This window comes from Vanellus vanellus (genome assembly GCF_965231255.1).
Source record: "Vanellus vanellus genome assembly, contig: HAP1_SCAFFOLD_40, whole genome shotgun sequence".
Lineage (NCBI taxonomy): Eukaryota > Metazoa > Chordata > Aves > Charadriiformes > Charadriidae > Vanellus > Vanellus vanellus.
In genome coordinates this window covers 1,922,794-1,940,819 of record NW_028127876.1, presented here as the reverse complement: position 1 = coordinate 1,940,819, position 18,026 = coordinate 1,922,794, and the positions used below count along the sequence as shown (strand labels likewise).

Here is an 18,026-nt window from a genome sequence, read left to right as displayed (position 1 = left end):
GGGGAAGTTCCTTTGTATACATAACCTGTTCTCTCCTGGTACTGAAAAAACCCAAACCCCAAATCACAGTTCTCCTTGGTCACAAAGCACTCTGAGACTGACAGATAGAGAACACGGCAGTGCAAGAGGAAGTCCTCAGATATTTTATCTCGGCTCTGTAAGTACCAAAAAAATGAAGCCTGTGCTACAGTTTTGTGTTCTTGAAGAATCAGCCACCAAAGCATAGAGGTAACTTCAGCCAATCTGTGGGTCCCTGGTATTACAAATGGGTACCAGATAGAGCAGTTTAGTTTCTAAGAAGGAACAGTCATAATTTTGACGCTTCAAAGTGCAAGTTTACTTCCGTGAAACAAATCAGTAGTCTGACAAAGAAATAACAAAAATCTCAGCAGCACAGTCTGTAGAACAGTGTTTCTCTTTGGAAGCCCACACACTGTCTTCAGGTATCCACCACGCTTAGCCATGAAGGTGTCAAAATACTAAACGTGTTCCATATGCTAAATGGACTAAAAATAGTAGTAGCAATGACACCTGAAAGCATTTTGTGTGATTTAGGAGTCTGGTGACCAAAATAAAAGATACATTAAAATCTGCCCCATGACAACAAAAGGTCAGAGCAGCTTTAACAAGAGAGGTACAATCTCAATGCCTCTGTAAACTAATACCCATAAAAAAAGCTAACACACTGAAACCTGAACAAAGAATACAACGCTTTATGGACACTTACATAACTGATGGTTTGCTGCTAGCTTTAACTCCTCCAGCAGGGATTCTTCCGACAATTACCCATGAGTTCTTAGGAGTCGGGGCATTGTCATCTGCGTGTTCTGAAAACAACATAAATACAGAAAAGAATATCAATCAGTTTTTAAGAATATTTGTTACTATGTACTTACACAACACTTCAGAAAATTCTTTCACAGATTTAAAGGCAAAATTTTCTGTGTAACATTGTGCTGTTATCGCCTCAACACTCTAACAGTACATTTCAAGAAGTCTTCAGGTTTCATCATCAAACCCAAGCAGCAAAATCTTCAATTTTTAAAATAGTTTGAATGCCAACAGCAAAATGCTCTCAAAGGTCACTACAGGAGAGTCTGACAATGCGTGAGGTTCTTTCCTGATCTAGCCTAAGCTGCTTTGGCTTCTGTGAGGCTACAAATGGAATTGGATTATTACTGGTTCATTAAATGAACTAATACAGATTGTTTTCAGTCGTGCCACTTGGTCAAGAATGAAGTAGAAACATATTAAGGGAGGTAAATATTTATTAGCTTGTCTTCCTTGGACCTTAATTATGTTGGATAAAGCCCAACATTCAAAACAACATGGAACTCTTTTGGTACTATCTTTTACGAGACACTTCAAGGGGGTACTTATTTCTTCTAAATTTAGTTCTATAAAAGTTTGGTGTATGGCTGCATCTAATCCTCTAGACAGCCAAGAGAGCCAGCAGAGAGCGCGGTGCCATCTCACCTGTCTTTGGCGCTGTCTTATGATCCAATAAACAGCCCCCAAAGAGTGCCCGTCTCTCTCCATGTCCAACAGTGAGCCCACATGTGAAATCTAAACTACATTCCTAACCTTAGGGTGGTTAAACTTAGACTACATAGATCTTGATCGCGAAGAAAAAGTCTATGAAAGACCTATGTTGTGTATCTCAGGAACGTACGCGTAGGGTTAACAGCCCATTTCCACCTTTTCCATTTACAGTCGTCTGATGCAGGGAGTCACCACGCGTGTGACAGTATAAATATATATGGGGAAAAAGGAATGAAGGATTTTTATGCTCTTTGTAATATGCTATCTTTTATCGTCACTAAATTAAAAAAGCGGGGAGGACGGGAAACTATGTCATCGTTTCTCCCTGTAACAGTAATTTGAAAACTGGTAAACATTGTCCGAGAAGACGGAAAGTACTTGCCTTTCTGCAAGCGTCGCTTGGTAGCTTCCAAGGGTAATAGCTCATTTTCCCAACGCAAAGACGCGGTTTTTGTTGATCGGTGTTTGTGAGGGTACTGAATCCTGTAATACTCGCCTAAATATATCCCAAGAGGGAAAAAAACCACCGGAGTTTACTATATTGGCAGTGCTGCTGTTTAGGAAAGAGTGACTAATTCTGTATTTACCAGATATATAGCACACTTCCTTTATTGCTCTTTCCTCTTCAATATCTGCAGCGGTCTTAGGCACCCATTCAGAAACATCTGTAGGAAACAGTTTTAAAAGATTTTTAGGTATCTATACAAAGACCTTCAACAATTCTTAATAATCAAATCCCATAATGAATTTCATTTCGGTCATGGCTGTTTCTTTTCTGACTGTAGCCTCTGCTTCGGGACAGAAAAAGGGTTCCTTAATATTAGGCATTGCCAAGTGCAATGGAATTGCACTCACAACACATATTAAGCTAACGTTTGGTGATTTAAAATGATTCAAAAGCATCTTCAGTACTCCTTTGCAAAATAATCCTTCATTTACACCCAAAAGGAAATCTCCTGACTAAACACGTCACTGGGGAGTGTGTGTCACCAAACCTCTGCCTAAAGTCACCATCACGTGACGTCTGCCGGCAGAGCTGGTGAAGTGAGCGCTCCTTATCTGTCCCAGTTCAGGTATGTGGTTTATACCACTGCTGACATCTACAGCCAGGCATTTCACAGGAGTTAGAAAACGTTGCCTCACTCCCATCTGGGGACTACCAGTTCCAAAATTTGAAGATTAGCTGGAAACTATTTCCAAAAATTGTCAACAACTCTTCTCTAAAAAAAAAATTCTAATACATCAGTTGTGAAGTACATTGCAAGGGTCCAAAACCCCCACTCTACTTCATTGAAAAAGAAAGACAAAAACTTTTTACAGTTCTCTTTCTCTTCATCGTCCTCTTCGTCATCTTCGTCATTGAGGTTTATAATCACTGGAGGGTGAACCGGTAGTAAAATATTCTTATGAGTTCTGAGCGATTGTTGACGATGGGCCGGAGGCAGAATCCCTTCTCCTACACCCTGTGGCAATGGGGCATCTGCAGATAAGAACATTATATGTATTTTATTAGGAGGGAACTAGAACATCAAGTCCAGGTTCAGACCAGCAGGTACAGTTTTTAAATCATTATCATATTGAAGGAATCATTAAATAGAGAGATTGTGCATTGTAGAAAAAATCTGCAGAGGTTGACATCTTCCAACCACCAGAGAGTAGGAGAGACACTCTCTTCCAAGAGCACCTTCCAACTACAGAGAGTAGGAAGAATCATGGGCACTTGCTTCTCTGAATGGGCAGATGAGGCAGTGCTGAAGAAAGCCTTTTGCAAAGAGGAACACAGTTATCATTCTACGCTATGTAAAAAAGGACGAGGGGGTATGGTATTGCCTTGCACACTGTATTTCAATAGCCTGCGTCCAATGTTCACGCCTGAACAATTTATTCCAAATGATGAATGGAAAGACACCTGCACGCACTGCACTGTAGTCTGACGTTATCTATCCGAGGGGGGTCTCATCCATCTCACATGTTGTGCTCTATCAACAGATATTGCTACCGGTGGCCCTACCAACCTCCTCCCCCACCACACACACTACTCATTTCTCTTACATCATTACCTGCCTACTCACCGCTTTCACTACTGGAGAGATTTAATCTAGCAAATACCCAAGTAAAGCAACACTTTTACTCTGTGGACCCTGGCAACCTAAATTGCCATTTGTGAGTTCATCTTTCATGTCACTCATAGTTAGGAAGACCTGTAATGTGACAGCTGAAAAAAATCATGTGGCAGACCCTATTCAAACGCCAATACAATTCCTTTCTTTGCCTTCAACTTGCTGGGGCAGCAGATCATACCCGAGTGATTTGTAACAGTGCGTTTCTTGACCTTAATACATACTATGTAAGCACGGGAAGTAAGCACTGGGAGGGCGTTTTCCTGTATCTACTTACTCTCATGAACAAATGGTTGAGAATATATTTTTACTCACTGTTACTAGGCGGCAAAAAAGGCCCATTCATGTAACGAGGTTTGCTGTGATGGAAGGCACAACTGACGCTCAAACAGCCTGAGGGTTGTCTTTCCCAGCAACAGGAGGTGTTGCTGTACTTTTGCTGCAGGAGAAAACAGTTTTCAGGTACTGTAAATACAACAATAAAAATGGACTAAATGGATTAATACGCGGGGGGGGCTGCTGTGAACACAGCGACAGAATCTGCACCCGGAACCCACATGAGGACAATGACTTTGTGGGTAAGTCACGCTACATTCCCGTACGCTAGTGGTTGCCTCAAAAGTGAATCTCCTCTTTTAAAACTCTTCGGTTTTAATTAATAATACAGTAGTCCAGGTATAACAGCATTATGGTGACAAATATAAACTCGGGTTTATATCCTGGGTATGAACGACATCCCAGCTGACAGCTGGAAATGCCAGGTTGCCGGTTATTTCTTAACCAGTTTCTGAGTGATTTTTTAGAGGAAAACAAAGTCACACTTGAAAATATCGGAGCATTTGAAGGTCAGTTTCACTCAGTTCCAGACACCAGTAGCTGGGTCTAGGAGCAGCATCTCAAACCCACGCCACTGTTGGACTGTAGTCAGTACGACTGGGCCATCCCCTGAGACACGCTGGGGGCTGGAGCCAAAGCCCATCGCCCCGGCATTAACGCCTAAATCCCCCGGGATGAAACGGATGCAATGACAAAGAGCCCTACAGCCGCCCCCGGATTTTCACCAGGTGGAATGTAAATATTTCTTGGAAGAACAAACCCCTTTTGAAGGACTTTGCTTTAAAGAACTGGTTTTGCAAAATTCAGGGAGTCGCTATAAGCAGAAGTTGCAAACACGGCCTATTTATTCAGAATATAATGTTGGTTCAACAGGACAGTGATGAGTGATCTCTATGTGCGGTTTTTAACTTGTGTATTCTCTGAGTATCCGAGCCCAGTTCCCAGGAAAAATTGTCCATAGTTTAGATGATCAGTAGCTCTTCTCAGCACTTCTGAAGATCAGATATCTCATCTACAGATGCTGCCATAACCCAGCCAGCGTGACATAGCAACTTCAAACTTTACAGAACAAACCTCCCTTTCAACATGGACATCTCAAGAAAATCAACAATACAAACCACTCTAAAATCTACTGCATTTACCTGTGCAGAGTCGGAATAAAAATAGTCGTCATTCCCAGCAGTGGCCATTTTCACCTTTTGTGCTTCTCCTCCACTGCCAGAACATACATGAAAACGTTAAAGCTATCAATAGTCAGGCAAATCGTATTCTTACCCTGAAAGCAGTCATTTTCTTTCAAAAACTAGACCGTCAGAACCTTACCTCTGATTCTTTCTTGAAACAAAACTACAACTGACAGTGAAATACACACACAAACGAAGAGGTGGTACCCGCTCCAGGCTTGCTGCACCAACAAAGGCAGTTGCCAGCCAGTACAGAATGTACTTCCGAGGTTCCACGGTTGCCAGCCGCTCCTCCAGCTCATGAAATGATAAAGATGGTGCTTTGGGACCTGTCCGGCTTGAATGTCTTCCTTTATCTCCATTGCTTCAGAGTAAAGTGTGGAAAATTGGACCGTTTCAAAGAGTCTCCCATTCCACCGTTTCCTCAACGTAAATGGAACAAACCCATTTGGTGGGGCTTAAATAGTACCCAGCTTCTTGCTGTAGGAAGTGTGGTCTTAGAAACAAATCTAAGACAAACCTTATTCTTTGGCTGGGTTTTAGACAAAATCCTTGTGATCAGTGTGTTTCTTACTGTACCTTTTTCTTGGGATGGAGAAACTTGCTGCTTCCTGTTAGTCCCCTGTTAGCCGTTACCTGCTCACACTGCTGGGCTTCATTGCTTTTTCTTGCTGCCGTGGTGTCCACTGCCACAGCTCAAGCAGAAAGAACAGCATATGCCCGTGCCCCCAGTTAACACCTCTGTTCCCATTCAGGTCCCAGGCTGCCCTGAACAAAAACTATCTAGCACTGTTAGACCAAAACTGGGGAACTTAGGAGTAAAGCATAACAGGAAGCACCGAAAGGAAAAGGAGCTGTGACCTCAAAAGAGAAGGATGCCGCCACTTGACGAGTACGAAGGATACAGATGAAGCCAAAAAAGAAGGGAGGTAGATACAAGGCAGAATTCAAGCCAGAGGCCTAGAAGTGCATGTGACTGCTGGTTTCTTGGGAAAAAAAAACCAACAAAACCGCCACCACTGGGCTGGACGGACTAATCACTGGAGCACACCTGTACTGTATGCCATGGGTCTGCCAGCGGGAAGGGTGACAGGCGCGTACATGACAAGCAGGTGCCAGTGACTCCATGGGCACAAACGGTCCGAGGCTCAGCGGTAGTGACACCCAAGTTGGGGAAGAAGTACGAAGGCATCGAAACAACTTCTTGTCTCTCGAGGAGCCCATCAACTTGTCTGTAACTCGAGTATCAGCGGATACTGCGGATAACTGTGAAGGAGAATACTGCACACCTGACCACGGGGACTTTGGCACTGGAATAAAGAGATTTCTGCAAGGATGGATCCACCTGAGCACAGAAGGGGACCAAGGTGGGGAGTGCAAGTGAGAGCCGTGAACAGAGACACGATATGAGAAGACTCCCACAGTTCCATAAGCCCGACATCTGACTGGGGCACACGGGGCAAGGAAAGCTCCAGAAAGCAGATGAGGACCATGAATAATGAACTGTCAGTGGGCAGCATCAGCAGAGTAAGAAAGTGCTAATGCTGCCAAGAGCGATCCAAACAGGGGCTCTTTGTAGCTGTATAGCTGTGCCCAAATGAGGCAGAAAACGAGAAGAATGAATTCTCTACTGGGTTTGCCTGGCAAGGGTCTGGTAGTGGGAGGGCTAGAGGGGGAAATTCTGTGAGAAGCTGCTAGAAGCTTCCCCCATGTCTGACAGAGCTCCAGGACAGACCCACCGCTGGCCAAGGCTGAGCCCATCAGTGATGGTGGGAGCGTCTCTGGGAGAACAGATTTACGAAGGGGGAAAAACTGCTGGGCAAGAGCAGCCAGAGAGAGGAGTGAGGAAATGTGAGAGACCTGGATGAGGGGACAGAGTGTATCCTCAGCAAGTTTGCTGACGATACCAAACTGGGAGGGGTGGCTGACACTCCAGAGGGCCGTGCTGCCATCCAGCGTGGCCTGGACAGGCTGGAGAGCTGGGCAGAGAAGAACCTGATGAGGTTCAACAAGTGCAAGTGCACAGTCCTGCACCTGGGGAGGAAGAATGCAAAGAACCAGTATAGGTTAGGGGTAGACCTGCTGGGAAGCCATTCTGAGGAGAAGGATCTGGGGGTCCTGGTAGATAGTAAAGTATCTATGAGCCAGCAATGTGCCCTTGTTGCCAAAAAGGCCAATGGAATCCTGGGCTGCATAGGGAAGAGTGTGGCCAGTAGGTCAAGGGAGGTCATTCTCCCCCTCTACTCTGAAATGCTGAGGATTCCAGGACACTGGAATACTGTGTCCAGTTCTGGGTTCCCCACTTCAAGAGAGACAGGGAACTGCTGGAGCGAGTCCAGCAAAGGGCAGCTAAGATGACTGAGGGATTGGAGCATCTCCCTTACAAGGAAAGGCTGAGAGAGCTGGGACTCTTTAGTCTGGAGAAGAAAAGGCTGAGGGGAGGCCTTATTATGGCGTACAAGTACCTAAAGGGTGGGTTGAGGGAGGATGGAGCCAGACTCTTTTCAGTGGTTCCCAGTGACAGGACGAGGGGTAATGGGCACAAGTTGGAACATAGGAATTTCCATTCAAATACACAGAAAAACTTCTTTAACTGTGAAGAAGGGTACCAGAGCACTGGCACAGGCTGCCCAGGGAGGTTGTGGAGTCCCCTTCTCTGGAGATTTTCAAGACCCGCCTGGATGCAGTCCTGAGTCATGTGCTCTGGGCAATCCTGCTTTAGCAGGGGAGTTGGACTAGATGATCTCTAGAGGTCCCTTCCAACTCTGAAAATTTCTGTGATTCTGAGATTCTGTGAAGCTGATCTCAGGAAGGAAGAGATGATGCTGAGAGTGTCCTTGGTGTGGACAGCATGTGATTCAGGCCAACTGTGAAAATAATTGGCCTGATCCATAATTGTATCATCAAGGGAATGGTTAAACACTGGAGGAGAGAAGAACCTTTTCAAGTTAGAGAGTGAAGGAACACGAGTGAAGACCCTGGTGTGATGTGTTTGCTGTTCGGGCACTGCCCAGTATCTACTGGAGAGAGAAGGGAGAGAGCTCAAACCACTGCAGGGGTGGGATTCAGTCACTGGCCCAAAGGCACCCACTCTCTCTGAGATGCCCTGGGTGATGCCTGTCACACAGCCAGGCTGGATGGGGACGGGGTTCCTGTACAGGACCTCTGCTGTCCCTGTCAGGCGCATGCAGTTGTGCTGGAGAGCCCTGGCACCTCCCCTACCACTACAGGACGGAATTTGTAAACTAAATTGAAGTTCAGCTGCCCTGAATTAGGTTAGGCAAGGAAGGGATGCACATGAGACACCTGCCATTGTACTCCAGCGACATGTGGAAATGAGAGCTGATTGAGAAGAGGAAGAGAGACTTAGCTCTGCCTATGCCACATGACTTCGTTCAACATCTTTGTCAGCGACATGGACAGTGGGGTTGAGTGCACCCTCAGCAAGTTTGCCAATGATACCAAGCTGTTTGGCAAGGTAGACACACGGGAGGGGAGGGATGCCATCCAGAGGTACCTGTGCAGAGGTGGGCCTGTGCAAACCTCATGCAGTTCAACAAGGCCAAGTGCAAGGTCCTACATCTGGGTCGGGGCAATCCCAAGCACAAATACAGGCTCGGCAGGGAATGCCTGGAGAGAAGCCCCGAGGACAAGGACCTGGGGGTGCTGATTGACAAGCTCATCATGAGCCAGCAGTGTGCGATCACAGCCCAGAAGGCCAACCGTATCCTGGGCTGCATCAAAAGAAGTGTGGCCATGAGGTCAAAGGAGGTGATTCTGTCCCTTTACTCCACTCTTGTGAGACCCCACCTGGAGTACTACATCCAGCTGGAGTCCCCAGCAGAAGAAGGACATTGACCTGCTGGAGCTTGTCCAGAGGAGAGCCACGAGGATGATTCGAGGGCTGAAGCACCTCTCCTATGAGGAGAGGCTGAAAGAGTTGGGGCTGTTCATCCTGGAGAAAAGAAGGCTCCGGGGAGATCTAATTGCAGCCTTCCAGTACCTATAGGGGGCCTACAGGAGAGCTGGCGAAGGACTTTTACTAGGGCATGTAGCGATAGGCTGAGGGGGAATGGCTTTAAACTGGAAGAGGTTAGGTTCAGATTAAACATTAGGAAGAAATTTTTCACTTTGAGGGTGGTAAGGCACTTGAACAGGTTGCCCAGAGAGGTTGTTGAGGCCCTAGCCCTGGAGGTGTCCAAGGCCAGGCTGGACGTGGCCTTGGGCAACCTGGTCTAGTGAGAGGTGTCCCTGCCTATGGCAGGGGGGTTGGAACTCGATGATCTTCAAGGTCCTTTCCAACCTAAACCATTCTATGATTCTATGACTCCATTTGGTCAGCTGAATCCCTCCATGGGCTGCCCTGGACAGAAGGAAGAGTTACGACATCGCCATGCTGGAATTGGACCAGCCTGTCCAGTGCAGCTCCTCCATACAGCTTGCCTGTGTGCCCGACGCCTTGCTGAGAGTGTCAGAGCTGAGAACCTGATACACCAGTGGCTGGGGTTCCAAGAGTGCAAGATGTGAGTTCTCAAAAAGTACTGGTGTCCTGAGTGCAAGCTTGGATCACTGGGGAGATGGGTTGGGCTTCCCGAGAGCAGAGCTGACAGCCAGATCCAGGCTGCAGGGACGTATGTCTCCAGAGAGATGGGCCTGACCCATGCCCAACACGAGACAGAAGGGAAACCCCAGTGCAATGCCCTCAGGAGGCAAAGGAAATCCCTAGGGAAGGGCTTCACCCAGACAGGGAAGGAGAACTGGCAACAACGAGCTGCTGCGTGTTCATTCCTTTCTGAGCTCACAGCAGGAGCATCAACCGATGTTCTGCAGGAGGCCAAGGTGTGCCTCAGTGATGTTGAGCTCTAACACCAGCCGGCAGTACGCAGAGGACATCCACAGCCACAACCTGTGTGCTGGCTATCCGCAGGGTGGCACCGACACCTGCCAGGTAGGATATGCTACAAGTTCAGCCCCAGCAGCACAGGCTGCCCTGTCACAATGCCCAAACAGACCCTGGCATGTGCTTTGCCTGGCAAGTCACCCTCCCACCGCTGGGTCCCCACTGCTGTTGGGGCTCACCTTCCCTGCCCCATCTGCAGCTCCTTGCCCAGTGCACCTCAGTCCCCCCGAGGCCGGGGACTCTGCCCAGAAAGCCCATTCAGTGCTCTTGGCAGCTCATAGGTCCAGATCCCAGTCCCGGAACATCTGTCTTCCACGCATCCAGGATCACTGTGCAGGGATGAGAGATAGCCCAACCTTACAGGCCCACCACCCCCTCCCAGGCAAGGCTCTGCAGGCTCCAGCACCTGAGCAGAGCCGTTCTGTGCCATGAGTACAGCTCTGGCAGGTGCTGTGAGAGAGAAGGAGCCGGCCAGAGTGCGGACAGCGGCCACCCGACACCACCTTCATCCTCTCTCCTCCCCTGCAGGGTGACAGCGGTGGTCCTCTCGTCTGCAAAGACAGCAATGCTGACCACTTCTGGCTTGCTGGAGTGACCAGCTGGGGGAAGGGCTGTGCGAGAGCAAACCAGCCCAGAGTCTACACCTCCGCGCAGCACTTTTACAACTGGATCTTGGTACAGATGGACTGCACCCAGCAGTAACGGCTACTCCAACGCCACAGCCAGTCCTCACCTCAACCCCCTTGAGAGGCCAAGGCCAATACCAACGCAAGCGGGCAGGTTTATGCCCTGTCCATCTCCATGCCAGAGATGGGTGCTAGGTGGTAATCCACAAACTAGCACAGCAGCCTACAAAATCTTTGGAATACTTATACAGTTCAAGACACAGAAATACACACCCTTAATTATAATTATTGCTTAGTAAGTTATCTTAATGACTTCTATTGGTTAGTACAGGCTCTCGCTTTCATTTGAAACTACAGTGTCCTTTAACTGATCTGCGCATGCTCCAGTACGGTGGGGGGGTAATTCTTTTCAGTCTCTAATTGAGTCGGTGGTCGTGATCTCCCACTGCCGCCTTTACCTTTCCCCCAGTTACTGCTTATCTTTGATGGCTTTGGGCCTCTTTCAGCAGCTGTACAGTTCTCAGCGGTTTTGGCACTTTCTGCTTAAGGATATTCCCATGTTATCATCCCTCTTTTGTTCTTCGAGGGTACTTTCATGAGCAAGGCATGTATTGGTTATACGAAGTGTCTTGTTTGATAGAGCCTTGTAACCTTTTTACAGCTTTTTGTTCTTGCTTAGTGAGAAATTCTACCTTTGAAAATGCATTCTACCTTTTAAAAGTAAATTTTACCCTTTCAAAGTACATCACTAAGGCTGGCCACGTGCAGTTAGCCTCCGTGGGCTGTCCAGTGCCGCTGAGGAAGACCCCTCGGCTGGCCTGTCGCCCTGGGGAGAGGAACCATCCCTCCTGCCCCGCTCCTGCCTACTGCCTGCCTCTGCCTCCTCCTGCAGCCCCCAGAGCGGCCCTCGGAGGAGCGGTGTGTGGCTGTGGTGGGCACATCTGTCAGTGAGAGCAGCTCAGCAGAGGGGCCCCTTCCACCCCACGGTGCTCTGGGAAGCAGAATTTCCACAGGCAGGGCTTGATTTCGCCTCGCCTCGAGATCTTGAGCCAAAACACCTCTCCAAGCTCTCTGTGCCAGTGCCACCACAGGAGCCATTCAACCCCGCGCCAGGAGCCCAGCTCAGGCTGACCCCGTGGGGTCAGAGGGCGGGAATGCGCAGAGCATGCTGGGAGACAGCTCACCCCGGGGCATGCTGGGAGCTTTAGTCCCAGTGCATGCTGGGAGCTGTAGTCCTGGGACATGCTGGGAGCCAGCACACCCCGGGGCATGCTGGGAGCTGTAGTCCGGGGGCACAGGGCTGCCCGGCAGCCATGTTGTGTCGGGTGCAGCAGTCTCTGCTCCAGCCACGGCCCGGCTGAGGGGAGGAGAGCTGAGGAGACGAAGGCAGGAAGGGGCAGGGAGGCAGAGACAGAACTGCCTGAAACGTAATGTTGCTGGCAGCGCAGAGAGCGTGAGCTGCAGTGAGCCCCAGGCCTTTGGGGCCACATCACCCCTCTGCTGCCTCCCAGCCCCTCTCTGCCCTCCTCCCATTTCCCTCTCTGTCGTTTTTCTCACTTCCCTGTACCTCTCCTAGTTTTGTGTGTACCGCTCCCTATCCCTCTCTTCTCCAAGTTCCTCTTTCTCTGTCGCTCTGCCCACCCCTGTCTTTTTCTTGCTGTCCCTCTCTCCTGCTCCCTGTCCCTCTTTTTTTCTTCCTCTCTCTGCCCTGCAGCCCATTGCTGTTGTTTCCTTCCCTGTCTCTTTGTGCTGATCTGCATCCCTCCCTGTTTTTCAGTCTCTCTGGCCTGTGCCCTCTCCTTCTGTGTCTCTGCCTGTACGTCACGCTCCCTGTCCTTGTCTTCCCCTCTCCCTCCTTCCTTCCGCTTCTCTTTCTCTCTCTGTCGCTCTGTCCTGCTCGCTGTTGCTGTGTTTTTTCATTCTGTATCCCACGGTCCCTGTCCTTCTCCCTGTCCATCTCCTCTCTCTCTTTCCCTCTTTGCTGCTCCCTGACCGTTCCCCCCCCCTCCCCTGCAGGGCTCCTGATACCTCTCTTTCTTTCTCCATCCCCCTGTGCTGCTCACCGTCCCTGTTCTTCTCTTTCTCTTTGTTGTTATTCTCGCTCTTTTCCTCTGTGCTCTACACATTGCTGCTTTTTTTCCCCTTCCTTCTCAGTCTCGTCATCAGGATCTGACCCTCTTTGTTTCTCGGTCCCTTTGTTCTCCTCCCTGTCCTTCCTTTTTCTCTCTCCATCTGTACATCCTGCTCCCTGTCCCTGTCTTTCTCTATCCCACCTTCCTTCTTCTTCCCTGCCCCCATCTCTGTCTCTCTGTCTTCCTCCTCAACCCAACTTTTTCTTCCTCCATGTCTCTGCAGGTCTCCTCATCCCTGTTTGCCTTGATTTCTCCATCTCTCTAGCCTTTTTCCTTGCACCTTTCTTTCTTGGCTCCTCTGTCTTTTCTTTCATCATGTTTTTCTCTTTCTAGTCCTCTGCCCTTCTCCCCATCAACTTAAACTGAATGACCCGGTGTCCCTGTGCTCTGGTATTTCCTTAGCATTGCCCTGAGGAAGATGTGTGGTTTTAGGGATCATTTAGGGGCTGGTGTCCGTATGTGGACAGTGGAGCGAGGTGTAGTTAAAGCAGAGGTTATTCTCAGCTGGTGCTCTATGCATCTTGTTCAAACAGCCAGCTGGGGGCCTTATTTTGAAGGAAGGTTTCTTGTTCTGCACTTATTGCTTCTCGGGATGCTGCACAGGAGCAGTGTTGGGGTCTGGAGACATGGAGCGGACCTGCTGTCAGTCCTAGTAATCATGAACTTATCTGGACTGGAATGAAACCAGACTGACCGTGTATGGGTTTCTTCCCAGCTCCAATTCCAACCTACATGCTCGGTGCTAATGAACAAGAGACGCTCTGCTATTTTGAAATTGTCAGTGGCTGCAGATGAGCAGAGAACATTGCTCAGCCAACAGGGCAGGTGGTCTGTGATAAAGGATGTGTCCCTGCATGGCGGTGCTTTCATGAATGTTTTCATGTCTTGTGACTTCAAAGCCCTTCCTTTTTGTGAAATTTTTAAGAAGGTATTTCTTATTCTGGGGTTTTGCCTGGAGTTGGGCTTCAAGTTGAATGGCTGATAGAATGGGCTTCATAAAACAGAAGACAGAACCCTGCTTTCGTGTTCTTATTTTCTAATGGTCTCTGAACTTCGGTACGCAAAGGGAAGAGTGGTTGAAAGAGTCTGATTTTTGAGAGTAACATATTCCTGTCGCATGCCTGTCTCTACATACCTGAAGTATGATTTGGCTCAGCTCTGAGGCTGTAATGGTGTAGCAACAGGAAGAAGTGTCATCTTTAAAGGTAATGAATCTGTAGCAAAACTAGGGGGAAAAGCTAGTTTCTTCCTTGAATGCTGCCTGACAAACACAGTAGCAAGGAAAGGCACTTGCAATTGGCTTTTTTATGCAGTCTTCATAGGGAGCTTTTCGTATTGATTGATTTCTGGGAAGCAAGGCGGCATTGAGGAAAAAAACCTGGGGCTTGTCTAAATGGCGTCTTCACCATAGACAGCGTTCAAGCCCTTGTGCTCAAACAGGTCTTTATTGCAGTTTATGAAGGCAGAAGATGAGCTGTGTGTAAGGAAAGTTTCAGCAGAAGAAAGGCTAGATTTGCTAAATTGGGTCTTCTGTATGTGATGCAAATATGAGAAGACTTGGCAGTGTTTACATCTTAAGTGCGTGCCGGTGTGTTAATGCAGTTATCGAGGTCTTTTCGGGGGTACTTTTGGACTGCAGGTCACATGTCTGGGTGGTACCGAGCCCGAGAATGAGCCAGCACCTGCTGATGGTTTTAGCTCACAGGATGTGACAGAGTGGAAAACCTCTTTGTGGTGGGCTTCAAACATCAAAGGTGAGGATATGTTGCTGACGCCCGCCCCGTCCTGGAGATGTGGGGAGTTTTGCTAAGAGTCCGGTAAAGATTCTGCTTTAGAATCATAGAATTGTAGACTCATAGAATGGTTTGGGTTGGAAGGGACCTTAAAGATCATCCAGTTCCACCCCGCTGCCCTGGGCAGGGACACCTCCCACTAGCCCAGGTTGCTCCAAGCCCTGTCCAACCTGGCCTTGAACACCTCCAGGGATGGGGCAGCCAGAGCTTCTCTGGGCAACCTGGGCCAGTGCCTCACCACCCTTACAGTCAAGAATTTCTTGCTAGTACTGCTGGTACTCGGAGACGAGGTCGTTCATGTTGCTCTCGGCCTCGGTGAACTCCATCTCGTCCATGCCCTCGCCCGTGTACCAGTGGAGGAAGGTCTTACGCCGGAACATGGCCGTGAACTGCTCCGAGATCCTCTTGAAGAGCTCCTGGATGGCCGTGCTGTTGCCGATGAAGGTGACGGCCATCTTGAGGCCCCGCGGCGGGATGTCACACACGGCCGTCTTCACGTTGTTGGGGATCCACTCCACGAAGTAAGAGCTGTTCTTGTTCTGGACGTTGAGCATCTGCTCGTCCACCTCCTTCATGGACATGCGGCCTCGGAAGACGGCGGCCACCGTGAGGTAACGGCCGTGACGCGGGTCGCAGGCGGCCATCATGTTTTTGGCATCGAAGACCTGCTGGGTGAGCTCGGGGACGGTGAGGGCGCGGTACTGCTGGCTGCCGCGTGACGTCAAGGGGGCGAAGCCGGGCATGAAGAAGTGGAGGCGAGGGAAGGGCACCATGTTGACGGCCAACTTGCGGAGATCAGCGTTGAGTTGACCGGGGAAACGCAAGCAGGTGGTGACGCCGCTCATGGTGGCCGAGACGAGGTGGTTGAGGTCACCGTAGGTGGGGGTGGTCAGCTTCAGGGTGCGGAAGCAGATGTCGTAGAGGGCTTCGTTGTCGATGCAGTAGGTCTTGTCCGTGTTCTCCACCAGCTGGTGGACAGACAGGGTGGCGTTGTAGGGTTCCACCACCGTGTCGGACACCTTGGGGGACGGGACGACGCTGAAGGTGTTCATGATGCGGTCAGGGTATTCCTCCCGGATTTTGGAGATGAGGAGGGTCCCCATGCCGGAGCCGGTGCCACCGCCCAGCGAGTGGGTCAACTGGAAGCCCTGGAGGCAGTCGCAGCTCTCCGCCTCCTTCCTCACCACGTCCAGGACCGAGTCCACCAGTTCGGCCCCCTCCGTGTAGTGGCCTTTGGCCCAGTTGTTGCCTGCGCCGCTCTGGCCAAAAACGAAGTTGTCCGGCCGGAAGATCTGCCCGAAGGGTCCTGAGCGCACCGAGTCCATGGTGCCCGGCTCCAGGTCCACCAAGATGGCCCTTGGCACATACTTACCCCCGGTGGCCTCGTTGTAGTAGATGCTGATGCGGTCGAGCTGGAGGTCGCTGTCGCCGTGGTAGGTGCCGGTGGGGTCGATGCTGTGTTCGTCGCTGATCACCTCCCAAAACTTGGCCCCGATCTGGTTGCCACACTGGCCCGCCTGGATGTGGACGATCTCCCTCATGGTGGCGGCGCGGGTCGGGCTGGACGCGGTGTCGGTGCAGTGGGCCCCACCCGGTCTTGCTGGGCGATTCGATGGCGCGGCCCCTTTAAGGCGGGAGCGCTGTTGCGCTCTAGTATCTAATCTAAAAACCTCCTTTCAGTTTAAAACCATTACGCCTTGTCCTATTGCTACCCTCCCTGATAAAGAGTCCTTCCCCAGCTTTCCTGTAGCCCCTTTAGGTACTTTAAGGGGCTTTAAGGTCTCCTCTGGGCCTTCTCCTGTCCAGGCTGAAAAACCGCAACTCTTTCAGGCTGTCCTCATAGGAGAGGTGCTCCATCTTTGTCGCCCTCCTCTGGACTCACTCCAACAGGTCCATGTCTTTCCTATGTTGGGGGCCCCAGAGCTTGACGCAGGCCTCTGATCATCTTTCTGGCCTCCTCTGGACCCACTCCGACAGGTCCATGTCCTTCATATGTTGGAGTCTCCAGAGCTGGACGCAGTACTCCAAGTGGCGTCTCACGAGAGCAGAGTAGAAGGGCAGAATGACTGCAGCCCAGGATGCAGTTGACTGTCTGGGCTGTGAGTGGACATTGCCGGCTCATGTTGAGCTTCTCATCCACCAACACCCCCAAGCCAGGGCTGCTCTTGATCGATTCTCTGCCCAGCCTGGATTTGTGTTTGGGATTTCCCCGACCCAGATGTAGGACCTTGCACTTGGTCTTGTTGAACTTCACGAGGTTTGCACAGGCCCACCTCTCCAGCCTGTCCAGGTCCCTCTGGATGGCATCCATTCCCTCAGGCAAGTTGACTGTGCCACACAGCTTGATGTCATCAGCAAAGTAGCTGAGGGTGCACTCCATCCCAACATCCATGTCACCAGCAGAGGTGCTGAACAGCACTGGTGCCAGCACTGACCCCTGAGTAACACCACTTGTCACTGGCTTCCACTGGGACATTGAGCTGTCGACGATAACTTTTTGAGTGTGGCATCCAGCCAGTTCCTTACCCACCAAGTGCTCCATCTGTCAAATTGCTTTCTCTCCAGTTTAGAGACCAGGATGTCATGCGGAACGGTGTCCAGCTTCGCACAAGTCCAGGTAGATGATGTCAGTTGCTCTTCCCTTATCCACCAATGATGTACCTCAGCCATAGAAGGCCACCAAATTTGTCAGGCATGACTTGTGCTCAGGGAAGCCCTGTTGGCTCTCACCCATCACCTCCTTATTTTCCATGTGCCTTAGCAGAGTTCCCAGGAGGATCTGCTCCATGATCTTGCCAGGCACAGAGGTGAGACTGACCGGCCTGTAATTCCCCGGGTCCTCCTTTTTTCCCTTGGTGAGGAGCGACACCAACTGTTTTCCTGCCCAGTTCCTGTCCTGTTGCACCATACCACTTGCTGCATATCTTAAAATTACAAAGGCAGATTGTTTTCCAGTAGTGTTAAAAAGGAAAAAAACCACTCACATTGATTATAGCAAGAAGAAGAGAATTTTTAAAACTGCCACAATTAGAGGAAAATTTGGAGAGCAGTACTGAGCAGTGAGTGAGCAATTACCGTGAAGGGAATGTAGTTTCATGACTTTCTGGAATAGTGTGCATTAGTAGAGTTATATTTTTATTTTGAACTAACAGGAACAAGAGGAAATAGCAAAGAAGCATGAGGAAAACCTTAGAGTTCAACACCAGAAGCTAAATTTGCATTCTGACAATTCCCTTAATAAATTCAAAGAAACTGCTTTGGTGAGTTGTGTGTATCATCTGTGGGATTAGAGAAGTTGTTCCCAAGTTTTTAAAATTGTTGGTCAGAAGAACAGTTTTGCAGTCAAAAGTAAGTACTAAGTGATGACAGAAAAAAAGAAATGGACCGTTGATA

At 49.5% G+C, this 18,026-nt stretch overlaps 2 protein-coding genes across 3 annotated transcripts in view; both read right to left on the bottom strand.

The window, feature by feature from the left end:
* The window catches only part of LOC309684914 (E3 ubiquitin-protein ligase RBBP6-like), a gene marked incomplete at both ends in the record, with an annotated part of 30,747 nt that extends 25,559 nt beyond the window's left edge, over positions 1-5,188 (bottom strand). The window contains one exon of the mRNA XM_082500750.1: positions 5,141-5,188. Within this exon, the coding sequence (XP_082356876.1) occupies positions 5,141-5,188 (48 nt within the window). The remainder of the gene's footprint in view (positions 1-5,140) is intronic.
* Positions 5,189-14,896: 9,708 nt separating this feature from the next.
* LOC309684903 (tubulin beta-5 chain-like) lies at positions 14,897-16,174 on the bottom strand (the record flags this gene model as incomplete). 2 transcript variants are annotated; one of them, XM_082500742.1, is made up of 2 exons in its annotated part: positions 14,897-15,890; positions 16,002-16,174. In XM_082500742.1, the coding sequence occupies 2 exons, from the start codon at positions 16,172-16,174 to the stop codon at positions 14,897-14,899; spliced, it is 1,167 nt and encodes a 388-aa protein (XP_082356868.1). The 2 variants fall into 2 exon arrangements, with proteins under 2 accessions (XP_082356868.1, XP_082356867.1); XM_082500741.1 differs by having other exon boundaries at positions 14,897-16,174.
* Positions 16,175-18,026: the final 1,852 nt, after the last annotated feature.